At 37.3% G+C, this 12,649-nt stretch overlaps 1 protein-coding gene across 4 annotated transcripts; it reads left to right on the top strand.

Moving 5' to 3' along the window:
- Positions 1-553: 553 nt before the first annotated feature.
- Positions 554-10,649, top strand: kif23 (kinesin family member 23). 4 transcript variants are annotated; one of them, XM_022679683.2, is made up of 24 exons: positions 554-679; positions 3,065-3,131; positions 3,273-3,401; positions 3,719-3,824; positions 3,916-4,052; positions 4,137-4,249; positions 4,332-4,502; positions 4,708-4,752; positions 5,036-5,148; positions 5,231-5,352; positions 5,446-5,548; positions 5,628-5,707; positions 5,811-5,930; positions 6,017-6,176; positions 6,275-6,433; positions 6,519-6,685; positions 6,770-6,943; positions 7,551-7,739; positions 7,997-8,257; positions 8,779-9,012; positions 9,115-9,203; positions 9,298-9,373; positions 9,949-10,019; positions 10,125-10,649. In XM_022679683.2, the coding sequence occupies exons 1-24, from the start codon at positions 666-668 to the stop codon at positions 10,138-10,140; spliced, it is 2,916 nt and encodes a 971-aa protein (XP_022535404.1). In that variant the 5' UTR covers positions 554-665; the 3' UTR covers positions 10,141-10,649. The 4 variants fall into 4 exon arrangements, with proteins under 4 accessions (XP_022535404.1, XP_022535405.1, XP_022535406.1 ...); XM_022679684.2 differs by lacking the exon at positions 4,708-4,752; XM_022679685.2 differs by lacking the exon at positions 7,997-8,257.
- The last annotated feature ends 2,000 nt before the right edge of the window (positions 10,650-12,649 follow it).

The raw sequence follows: 12,649 nt of genomic DNA, 5'->3' as shown, positions 1-12,649 counted from the left end.
TTACTTAAATATTCTACAAGCAGAATGTAATGTTTTAAATCTTTTAAATTTTTTATCAAATTCGGTTTTGAGAAACCATTTCATGCTGTGAATATGAAATTTCCCTAATATCACAAACTATTGTATATACTGTATAGAGTTAATTTTCTTGGTTCCAAATAATCACCTCTAAAATAAAATGCATCAAATATTCTATAAAATTTTCTATAATATTCAAATATTTTATTTTTTACACTTTTTAAATGAGTGTTAAAAAATTTAAATATGAGTTAGGAGATTATTTTAGGAAACTGTGGATAATATTCTTCTTCCTCTTAATATTATTATTATTATTATTATTATTAGTAGTAGTAGTAGTAGTAGTATTTATTTATTATTTATTATTATGTGTTTATTTATTATTATTTTTTTTATTATTATTATTATTATTATTATTATTTTTTTTTTTTTTTATTATTATTTTTATTATTATAATATTTCTAATGTTGTTGTTGTTGTGGAAGTTACGTTCCCAGCGTTAGGCGGGACATCCGGTAGCGCGAGGCGCTGGTTCTGCGCTGTGATTGGTGGATTTGAAAACTCAGGCGGAGGGAAGATTCGAACTGTGTGTCAGTGAGGAGAGCGGAGCGGCGGAGCGGCTCACAGTTAAATAAAAACAGCGCAGGATGATCCGGCCGACGTGAGTATCTACAGTGTCTCTGTCACAGTCTGAGTTTTACTGTATAAACCTGTCCGGAAAGTCTGTTTTATTTTAGACGGCTAGTAACACTGTTCTCCTACAACTCCAGCGTATCTTAACCGGCTGACTATCGCTAACTGACTAACCCGCGTCCTCCCCGTTGTGTCGCCAGTTAATTGGTTAGCTTAACTCGAAAAACTTTAACTACTAGCGTTAGTTTATAGTGCGCAGATAACTTAACATTTTATAATGTAAAATGGATTAGTAAGTCAGGAGGTTTAACCGAGTTGTAAGTTGTGGTTATTAATATGACATCGCGTTGCTTAAAACCACAAATGTCTAGCAAGTTATCCGTTAGCTAGCTAGCTTAGCTTCGCTGTTTTAATCTTGTCTTGCTATCCATCATAACATTTATTTAACGTAGCTAGTTAGCTAACCTAGCTCACAGTTAACTGGCTCATCTGTTTATACTGATAATCTGTTTAATAAATAACGTTACACTGTCTAATTTAACCTAACATTTTAACGTTAACGTTACCTGGTGTTTTAATGTAGCTAGCCTAGCTAACGTTACCCCTCCAAATACCTAGCTAACCTAGGTGTCCAAACGTTTGTGGCACTCCTAAGGAATGCATTCATATAAGTTACACCTATTTCTGACACCTATGTGTAAATTCACACACAGAGAAGTATTGTATTGAAGGGGAAAGCCTTTCCTGGACATTAGGGATTGTTAACTACTCCACCAAATATTTTTAGTTTTTTTTTAAGTAATAAAAGAGCAGGTGTCTCAACATTTGTCATTTTACTTGTTGCTACTTATTAACTTAACTTGTTTAATTCAGTAATTTGCCATTTTCAAAGAGGTCTTTCACCATGTTTATACCTTTGGAGCTCCAATCGACACTATGTAATGGTTTCTTATTTAATGTAAATAAAGGATTATACCATAGACCTGAGCTTGAAAAAAGTTTGTTTCGTATTTCAAAAATATTGCATAAAGCTTTAAAAATTCGGTTGGCATTTGAAAAAAAGATGTTTTGTTTTAAAGAAGGTGCAGGGCCATGAAGAAAAATCTCCTTCAATGAAAAAGGTTGGGCCAATTCCTCCTCTAACTTAAGTAAAGTCGAAATTTACGCAGTTTAAAAGAAAAAATTAAAATAGGCACCTCTGATTCATATATATTTTTACATCTAAAGAAAACAATTGATCAAATTTATACAAATACTACTTTTAAACCTTCCTCACTTGAAACTGCTTTGTTTGATTTTGAAAATCGTAATAAAATTGTATCCAAATTATATATGAAAATTAGAGATTATCATTGCCCAATCTTTAAAACATCACATAGCAAACTTAGAAATGTATGGAATACTGACATTAATGAAGTCTTGGATGATAATTCCTGGAATTTAGTATGGAGCAACAAAAAATGTTCAACTCCTAGTATGAAGCTAAGATCTATTCAAATGAAAATATTACATAGAATACATTACACTCCTCAGAAATTACATGATTACAGACTTCATGTTTCAAATCTGTGCTGGAGATGTAAAAGAGAAGAAGGGTCACTTATCCATATGTTCTGGTCTTGCCCATGTGTATTACCTTTTTGGAAAAGTATTGTTGAACATTTATCTAAAATCACAAATGTTAAAATATCACTTTCTCCAAGACTAATTATATTAGGTGACACCTCTGTATGTAAACTTAGCAAAGTAACTTAGTAGCTAAAATGATTTTATCTTCTGCATTAATAGGCAAAAAAAGTAAAACTATTTTACTTTCATGGAAAGAGACACAGCCACCTTCTTTAACTATATGGAAAAACTTTTTAATGGAAAACATTTTGATGGAACGGGTGTCCTATTCTTTTAACCCAAAATATAAACTATACTATGGAATGTGGGACAAGGCAGCAGAGTATTTAAACTCGATTGACTTATAGCTATGCAACATTTCTTATACTTCTGTATTGATTGCTTTATTTTATAGAATCTTTTTAGTGCTTATAACACTGGTGCTTATTCTTTTTTTGTGTGCTATTAGCAAATCTTTTCGTTTGTTTGTTTGTTAGTTTGTTTGTTGAGATTGATTAATGTGCTATTTTCCTGTACATTGTAATTACTTTAAAACCAATAAAACATTAAATAACAAAAACAAAAAAAAAACTTAACTTGTTTAATTCATAATATGGGATTTACTTCCACTTTTAGACCTGTCAACAGGTTTACTTTTGAATTGAAAAATAAACAAAGTAAAATGTGCCACCGCCTGCTTGCTTCAGCCAACAGAGCATGTACCTTTTGGTTCAGGTCAATTAACATTATCTGTTCTCTATAGTTAACGTTACCTGCTTTCTATATACCGCATTTTATATTACAGAAAGGGTAAGACCCCTCGCCGACCAGCTCCTAAAAAGCCAACAAACAACCAGAAAGATCCGGTTGGGGTATGTTTGATGTTAATTTTTGCCTTTTAGTATGTTTATTGCATGATCTTTGGTAATCAGCTCATTAATCTTGGTGTGCTCCTGTCACATTACTGGAAATGGTGATTACAGTGTGTAACCTTTGTGTGTGTGCTTGGGAAGGTGTACTGTCGAGTACGTCCACTAGGTGCAGATGACGAAGAATGCTGTGTTGAGGTGATCAGCAGTACTACCATCCAGCTGCATGCCCCTGATGGACTCAAAGCCAACAGGAATGGGGAATTTAAAGAGGTTAGATGGTTTTGTTTATATCTTCCACAGCATGAATAAAAATAAAAATTAGTAACTAGATTAGTATTACATTATAAAAAGAATATTGCGTTTACTACAGTTAAACAGTGCTTCAGACTTAATTAATTCAATATTAGTTCTTTAGATGAGGCGAAATTATTAAGTTTAATTTATATTGTTTTTTTTTTGTTTTTTTTTTTAAACTGAACATTTTGTTCAGAAAACTGGCATTTTGTGTGTTATAGTTGCATACAGTAAACATGTTGAAGTCAGTGTGACCTCCGCTGATTGAGTTTATCTTTATTGTTACTTTGCAGACTCAATATTCCTTCAAGAAAGTTTTTGGAATTAAAACCACACAGCGGGAATTGTTTGAAGATGTTGCCAAACCTCTTGTGGATGACCTTATTCACTGTAAAAATGGTAAACTTGGACTTTTTGCTTGATTTCGATTTTTCAGCATGGTTTATTTTTCTAACATATGTAAGACAATATATTTGTTTATTTAAAACAGGTCTTCTCTTCACCTATGGTGTTACTGGCAGTGGAAAAACCCACACAATGACTGGTTCCCCGGGCCAGGGTGGCCTCCTGCCTCGCTCACTAGACATGATCTTCAACAGTATTGGTCCTTATCAGGCCAAGAGATTTGTAAGTTGCTTTTAGTGTGATGTGTTCAAGTGAAATTATGTGTACTGTAGTCTTGTTTTTGATTCTCTCTCTGAAAATCTGCAGGTTTTTAAACCAGATGAAAAGAACGGCATGGAGGTGCAAAATCAAGTAGATGCTCTTTTGGAGCGACAAAAGCGAGAGAGCCAACAGTCTGTACCGAAGACACCATCCTCAAGGTACGGTAAAGATCCACTGTATAAAAAGTGTGTTTATTTGTATTTTATTGAAGGTGCGATAAACATATTCTTTGTTTTGCAGGCAAAAAGTAGACCCTGAATTTGCCGATATGATCAGCCCAGAAGATGCTTGTAAATGTGAAGGGGTGGATGAAGACAGCAGCTATAGTGTGTTTGTCTCTTACATTGAGATATACAATAACTACATCTATGATCTCTTGGAGGAGGCTCCCTTTGACCCAATAAAGCCAAAGTAAGCCAATTTGTTGTAATGGTGTATTATCTGATGGTTTTGCTAAAAGTTTATTTTGTCTGCTTTTGTTTTGTGTGCACAGAAATCATTCTTTGGGGGGGGGGGATGGGCAGGAATATATTATTTGCAGATTATGATAGTTGTGGCCATAAGTGTTGCCTAATCTTGTAATTTAGCTTAGATAATGTTTCTGTTCCTTTGCTAGGTGGAATGGTGGAGGAACACCTTTGCGAACCAACACTGAGTTCATGTACGTGACCAGTGGATAACACTTACAGATAGACAGCATTTGCTGATGCAGTGTCTTTGTTAAATGCAGTGTTGTCTAAGTCTTGTATGTGCTTTTAGAGAAGGCTGGCCTTCTAGAGAATGCTTTACCGCTTTGTCTGACTGTCTGCGTGTTTCTTGTGCTTGTGGCTGCACCAGATAGCAATCTCCCATTGCAGCACTGCCCTGTTATTCTTACTTTAATCCTCGCTTCATCCTTGCTTCCTCAACAAAGTCATGTTAAGAGATTCTTTTTCTTTTATTAGAGCACCACAATCCAAAATTCTGCGCGAAGACCAGAACCACAACATGTATGTTGCTGGGTGTACTGAGCTTGAAGTCAAGTCAACAGAGGAGGCATTTGAAGTCTTTTGGAGGGGTGAGTTGAAATGTCTGGACCTTGACAACAAGATCATTTGTTTATTGGTATATGTATTTTAATGTTATTTAATCATTACTAGGTCAAAAGAAGCGCAGGATTGCGAACACGCAGTTGAATCGGGAGAGCAGCAGATCACACAGTGTTTTCATCATCAAGTTGGCACAAGCACCATTGGATGCAGATGGAGACAATGTTCTTCAGGTGAATAGAAAAGCTATACACATATACCAGCAGACAGAATATGTGGTGTCTTTTCCAGTTTTGTGTTAGCTTTGCTTCTCTTTTTTAATATAGGATAAAAATCAGGTGAATGTAAGCCAGCTCTGTTTGGTAGATCTGGCTGGCAGTGAACGCACCAGCAGAACCCGAGCAGAGGGCAGCCGTCTCCGAGAAGCAGGTTAGCTACATCTGCAGCAATCCTTATGTATTTAGTTTTTGCTTCAAATGCTTTACTGAATTAATATATCTCTGTACAGGCAACATCAATCAGTCTCTTATGACTCTCAGAACATGTATTGAAGTTTTGCGAGAGAATCAGATGTGTGGCACAAACAAGGTATGTGAGACACTCTCAGGCTCCCTCTTCCTTTTATCTTTAGTCAACCACATGGGTTGGTATGACGTATGATTTTTTTTATTTTTTTTTTATCCTTTTTTAGATGGTGCCATATCGAGACTCTAAAGTGACCCATCTGTTTAAAAACTATTTTGATGGTGAAGGCAAGGTCAGGATGGTGGTCTGTGTCAACCCTAAAGCAGACGACTATGAAGAAACAATGGTAAGGCAGTGTTTAAATAATGAGTGTGCAATGTTTTTATGAATTGTAATATCTTGCTTCTATAACAATTGAGTGTGTGTTGGTAGCTGGTGATGCGGTTTGCTGAGATGACTCAGGAGGTTGAGGTGGCCCGGCCTGTTGACCGGCCCATCTGTGGGTTCGCAGCAGGCCGCAGACAAAGGAACCAGGCCTTCAAAGAGGAGCTGTCGCGGCGGCTAGAGGAACGCGGAGGTCCAGTAGATGGAGGTATTGCTCCACAGAAGAAAATTGCACTATATGCCGCAAGCTATCTAGTGGCAATTTGGACTGTCCATCAATTTAATGTGTGTATATGTTCCTTCCAGAACCTCCATCAACCTTGAGCCAGCTTCAGAACTTGCCTCCAGTGCCGTCTTGTGAGATCTCTGACCCATCTGATGACCTTACGTTACCTAGGGTAATTGAATGCATGGAGAAGAGGATGAAGATGCGGCAGATGTTTACTGAAGAGTACAACAAAGCTGGTATGATTTTCTTGGCAGTTTCCATTTGGAGATGGAGTTTAAAGTTGCAGCTGCAGATTCTTAATTTCCTTCTGTTTGCTTGCAGCCAACATGCTAAAGTCTATGCTTCAAGATCTGGATGGAAAACTCCTCTCCAAAGAGAACTTTTTACATGAGCAGCGAGGTAAACTTGGTGAGAAAGACAAAATGATCCAGAACCAGAAAAACGAAATTGATCGTTTAGAGAAGAAATCCAAGATGCTGGAGTATAAGGTAATTTTGGGATCTCAGACTACTAATGCTATCCTATATTATAAAGGCGGGAGTGTGGCTGATTTTTGCTTGATTTGTTTCCAGATTGACATCCTGCAGAAAACCACAAACATCTATGAGGAGGACAAGCGTTCACTACAGCAAGAGTTGGATAGCAGAGAGCATAGGCTACAGCGTGAACTTTCGGAGAAAAAGCGTATGGAGGCACGCTTGCATGGCATGGTCTCCGATGAGAAGCTCAGGTGGCAGAAGGAGTGTGTGAGTAACTTCATTGCACATGATATACATGTGTATCAGGAATATATTTGGATAATGCCAAGACATATAACATGACAGTGTAAATGCACGCAAGACTCATTTAAAAACAATACGAATCCAATCACTCCAGCCAGTGTCAAATTTATGTTAATTAAATAAAATGCATACATTTTAACATAGCAGTCAAGTGCTAACCGCTCTGCTCTTTTGTTATCTAATTTCACTTTGAGAGCTGATCTTAATACCGCAATGTGCATTCATATTATAAAGATGTAGAAGCAGATGCCTGTCTGTTGATATCAAACTTTGTTTATTTTTTACTTTTTTTGTTTCAGTCAACGTAGCCAATGTGCTGATTTTTATTTAATTTTATTATCATTATTATTATTAATATATATTTTTTTGCTTAAAGCAGATTATTTGCCCATATTTGATTTTGATCTAATTGTAATCCAGCATGTTTACCTATATATAGGTAATTATTATGAATCTGGGAAAAGGTGTGAACTCAGTTCTATTGCCAGTGCTGACAGATTGGTCCCCACAGCATTGGGGTCTGGAATGCCAACAGGCATGGTTTAAAGTTTGCTCTGTGTTTATTATGTAGGAGAGGCGAGTCAATGCCAAGGAACTGGAGATGCAGAACAAGCTGTGGGTAAAGGATGAGAAGCTGAAGCAGCTCAAAGCTATCGTGACAGAGACCAAGACTGACAGCCGGCCAGAAAAACCTCAGAGGCCTTCCCGAGAGAAGGACCGAGTGCCCGCCAAGAGATCTGCCTCTCCCTCGCCAGTCCCTGTACGTCTACCTGAATTTAATTTCTAATTTGCTGATATTCAGCTATTCTCAGGCTCTATTCTATGTAATTATTGCTCTTGCATGATTGTGTGTGTAAACACAAAACCTTCTGTACATAATGTTGGTGGACAAGATACTGATTCACATGCTTATTGTTTGTTTTTAACACTTTTTCTGTACAACAAATTGTGTGTGTGTGCACTAATTGATGTGTATAATCTCCTTACATTGCTTAATGGCATCCTCTCTTCTGCCAGACCCCTGTGTACACTCCATCCAAGGTGTTCAGACCAGCTCCCCTTTCCCCCACCACCAGCAGTGTGTCTGTGGCCTCCTGCATTTCTGAATGGGAGCAGCGGGTGCCACAGGCTGATAGGCAGGGCAGCCCATCCCCTCCCCAAAATAGGAGTAGAGCTCAGGGCCTTCCTAACAGTCTTAGCAGGAGAAGAGGCAGGTGCTGGGCCAAAGACTGTGAGGTACCTGATCAGCCAGGAGACCTAGAGGAGAATAGTTACAGGGTCAGTGGCATATCTCGCTGTAGCTGTAGGTAGAGGTCATGAGGCTACTAACATAAACTGCATTTGCATAACACAGTTTTTAAAGATGTTGCTTGAATGTCTGCACTTCGTATAGAGATGTTTATTTAAATGGCTGCTAATTTTAGTTCCTATGTTTTTATATCCTGTTCTGCACTTTAGACAAATAAACTGAGGACAAATAAATTGGTAAATGTGATCTATTTTGCCTCAGTACTTTTTATTTCCTTGCATCCTTATCTTTATTTGTAACCATGGAGTTACTAGGGGGAAAAAATATTTAAAGCATAGAAATTAGTACAAAGCTACACATGCTGGTTTTGTGGGTAGCTAGCTTGCTCTTAATCATTAGGTTGTAACAGCTTACCATGTCTTGTCTCTGCTTCAGTAGATTAGTTCTACTAACCCACTAATGCTAGATATAACCAGCATCCCCCGGCACATATCCCCTCTTCTGATTCAAGTGCAAGTGTTTTGACTGTACATGTTTTTTGGTTGTACAGACTACGCAGCCAGTTCGACCTATGCACAGGCGCTCACACTCTGCAGGTGCCGAGAGGTGGGTGGATCATAAACCGTCCACTAATGTGGAGCTGGACACTGTCATGCAGCCCAATGTGCCAAAAGCCATCAAGGTGACTGCCCCCAGCGAGAAAGCCCTTTCCAAGTGTGACAAGTACATGCTGACACACCAGGAAGTGGCCTCTGATGGAGAGATTCAGACCAAACTTATCAAGGTGGGCAATTTTAGATGATCTCTGCACTGGGCTAGCAAGCATGAATTTGACCTTATCATTGGCTCATCAAGGACTTTGGCTACTGACATGTTTGTTTTTCAGGGTGACGTGATTAAAACAAGAGGTGGAGGACAAGCGGTTCAGTTCACCGATATTGAAACACTAAAACAAGAAACTCCTGTTGCTCCAAGGTAGGTTAAACTTTCATTGTTTAATATCTAAATAAATGGCTCACTTACGTTTTGCATTGAACTAACTAACTGTAAATTTGTGTTTTGCTTAAAGTCGTAAGAGGAGGTCATCAGAGACTGGACCGAACCAGGATGATAAAGATGGAGATTGGACTGATGTGGAGACAAGGGTAAGGGTCCTTATAAATATATAGCAATATATTCAGTGTTTAATGGAGATTTACCACACGCATTAATAGTCAGTTATTACTTCATACAAAATCGTTGCATATTTGTTAGTTAACTGCTCGGATGTCTTTTGTCATTCTCACAAATTGTGGTGTTTATTATTGCTTATATCTGTAAACAGTAATCCTACAGTATTACTGTTTCTCAAAACAGTTTCTCAAAAGCTTCTTAGTACAAAGATGTTTCATATAATCTTGAGTGATCATCACATTTGAGCAATCTCTTAATGTTAAGATGTTTTTAACTGCTCTACAGATTGTTTGGGACCAATTAAAAATGGTCTGTACCAAGTACCAAGATTTGTAACCAAATTAAATAGGCATGTGTGAAAACACAAAACATTTATTAAAATTGTTGACCATACAGTATTATTGTTAGGAACCTATGCTTACATTAATTAGTTAGCATGTCTGTTTTGCTTTGCTGTGGATGGTGCTGTTAGCTGCTATCAATTTTCCTGGCAGTTGAACTCCATTCTGACTTACTCAAGCCATGTCTTTGTCTCTGGCCCGTTTAGTGCTCAGTGGCAGTGGAGATGAGGGCTGGCTCAAACTTAGGGCCTGGTTATCAGCACCATGGATATCCAAAGTAAGTTCTGTTGCAAACACATTAATATCCTGTTTTGAGTTCATTCTCACGAGCAAGAGCGACACTGAAACATGTTTTAATACAAATGTTGAATTTGTCTTTCAGACGCAGAAAGCCCTAAGAGCTGTCCTTGCTGTCAAGAGTCCTTTCCTCTTGAAATCTCTCATCACTGAGTGCAATACTTATCCTATTTAACTTTTTAAGAATGCTTTTTTATATAAAATACCTCTTTTTATATATGTAAAAGCCAGTATATAATTCACCAAAGTGAAATGTTTTCTTATGCATTTTCTACTCCAGTGTTACTGTCGTAAAAGTCGGGGCATAGGTTAATCATGACATTGGGGTGGTTTTAAGGTGAAAATGTTATGGTGAATGCTTTTTTTTCTCTGCTGTCTTTCAAGTATGTAATACTTTTTCTTAATTTTCTCTTTGTTTGACATTAATGCTTTCACTCAAGTAGGGTAATCAAAGCATTTGCCAGTCATGATTGTGCTGTAGATATAAGGGCCCCAGTAATGGGTATAACCCTGAATGTAGTTGTTAGAAGAAGCACTGGTCTCACTTGTGTATTTAAACACCACATCACACACAGTACACCAAACTGTTAATAAACAGCATTTGGCGACATTTCTTGCTTTTAATGGTCTTTGTTTACATGTTCATTGTTTCAGCTGTTCATTTAACTGGCTGTTATTTCCCTCCATGGGATGAACAGCAGATGGCAGCAGTGCTTCAATTAAATCAGCTTTATCAAGAAAGGAATGCAATACACATGTATGTAGAGGAGACAACAACACTGGAGCGTGACAGCAGATGCTTCAATGTAAATTACAGGGTGATTACTATGTTTAATGACATGTTTTTCTTGCAAGTTGTGATTCAGATCATTTATACAATATGGCATGTCTGTTAAAGTACTATATTGCCAGTTCTACAAACGGACAGGGATTGTTATGAATGATACATTTCTTAATCAAGGATCATGAATATATGAAACTATATGAACCTGCCATATGAATGGAGATACTAGTTGATGTTTTTCAATGTTGGGCATTACACATTTACTTTGGGTCATATTTTTAATATTTAGAATCTATTGAAACATCCACATAGGGATAGAGAGGGGGAGAGCACCATTTAAAACCATTTATCTCAACGACTGAAAACACTGTTCAGCATTTAAAAAATATGTAAAAATGAACAATCAACATTAAATTCTACTTTTCACATAGGCCAAACACTTTTGCACAGTAATATATGCTCAGAATCTTGAACATTGTTTCAAGGTACAGTTGGCACTTTGTTTTTGGGTTTAATGAGCGCTTTTCCTGTTACAAAGCTAACTTTATATGAACTGTAGATCAGATTTATTAAGTAGTAATCCTACTTAGCATCAGGCCAAGCCATTAATAAATGAGTTTTTGTTTGGCTCACGCCCTCCAATCAACACAACTCTGAAAGTATGCAAATAAAATAAAAGGTTAAATCTGTTGTCTGGATTATCCGGGAGTTATTGCTTTATGAATGCATCAAATCCAGCTTAGCCTTGGCAAAATACAGCCTGTGCTACATTTCACATAACAGTCTTAAATGTGCAACAAAAGGGGTATTGTTGAAATCAGCTAGTGTGTAACTGCTTTAGTGACAGTTCAGTCACTGGAGGCAAGATAACAGCTTTGTATCAATGTAGTGATGTGCTCCACTTTATTTTATCTTCATATGGTTTGTATTTACCTGTAGGGAGCATTTTTATGATGAAACTAGATGTTTTTTTTTCTTTATGCTGTGTTTATGCTCAGTTAAAGGAACAATTGTCAATTTTCTCTTCTTTTCCTACTAATACAAGTGTTCTAAATATGTAGAACTTAAAAATAGAAATTTCAGCAATTACTTCAGGACTCTCTTTTATTACGGCCTGGTCTAGTTCAGCCCGCAACATAAATAAAAAGAGACCCCCGTGCCCTCCTGGTCCCCCAACCTCACATATTTGTCAAAAAGTTTTATTTATTTAATACATTGTAAACCATGCAAAAAAACTAAGACTATCTAACTAAAAGTAACTTACCCAATGAAGAAAAGTAAATACAAATCTCCCGCCTAACTCCCTAACTAAACAAACCAGGAGAAAAAGAAAAAAAACATATTTGCTATCTACTGAAAAAACTTTCAGGGAGCTTTTTCTCCCCACTGAGAGAACAGAACAACATTGACAATATTTACACCAAAGCACAGGTTTTTACCATTAGCTTAGTTCTAACACTTCAACGGGCTGCAATCTCTGCAATGACCATGCGGCAGGGAACCAGAAACACACAGGGCAGCCATGTTGGAAACCAAGCACACCCAGCACTTCCTGTTCCTTTTATGGCTGGTTTCCCCTGATGGTGACCAATCTGCACTTTGGCTGTCCACACTGCTCAATAGAAAGTTTGAACTTCCAGCTCTTGGTAGTGCAGACACAGCAACAACTTTACTCATGTGTACACAGTATCGGGGATGTGTGAGAAATATGTTTACCCCTGACCTCTTGTCAGTGTTTATAAGACACATTACTCCACCCAATCTCTGTCTGTTGGGCTAATACAACATGGAAGAAGCCAGTAACCAAAAAATAATACTGGCAAACA

The sequence above is a fragment of the Astyanax mexicanus genome, chromosome 9 (assembly GCF_023375975.1).
Source record: "Astyanax mexicanus isolate ESR-SI-001 chromosome 9, AstMex3_surface, whole genome shotgun sequence".
Classification (NCBI taxonomy): Eukaryota; Metazoa; Chordata; class Actinopteri; order Characiformes; family Acestrorhamphidae; genus Astyanax; species Astyanax mexicanus.
Note: the sequence above shows the minus strand (reverse complement) of the source record. Positions and strands in the feature narration are given on the sequence as shown.

Coding starts and splice junctions, on each gene's coding strand:
- kif23 (XM_022679683.2), top strand. Junction 4,250..4,331: donor CCGAAGACACCATCCTCAAG/GTACGGTAAAGA, acceptor TTTGTTTTGCAG/GCAAAAAGTAGACCCTGAAT. Junction 8,258..8,778: donor TAGAGGAGAATAGTTACAGG/GTCAGTGGCATA, acceptor TTGGTTGTACAG/ACTACGCAGCCAGTTCGACC.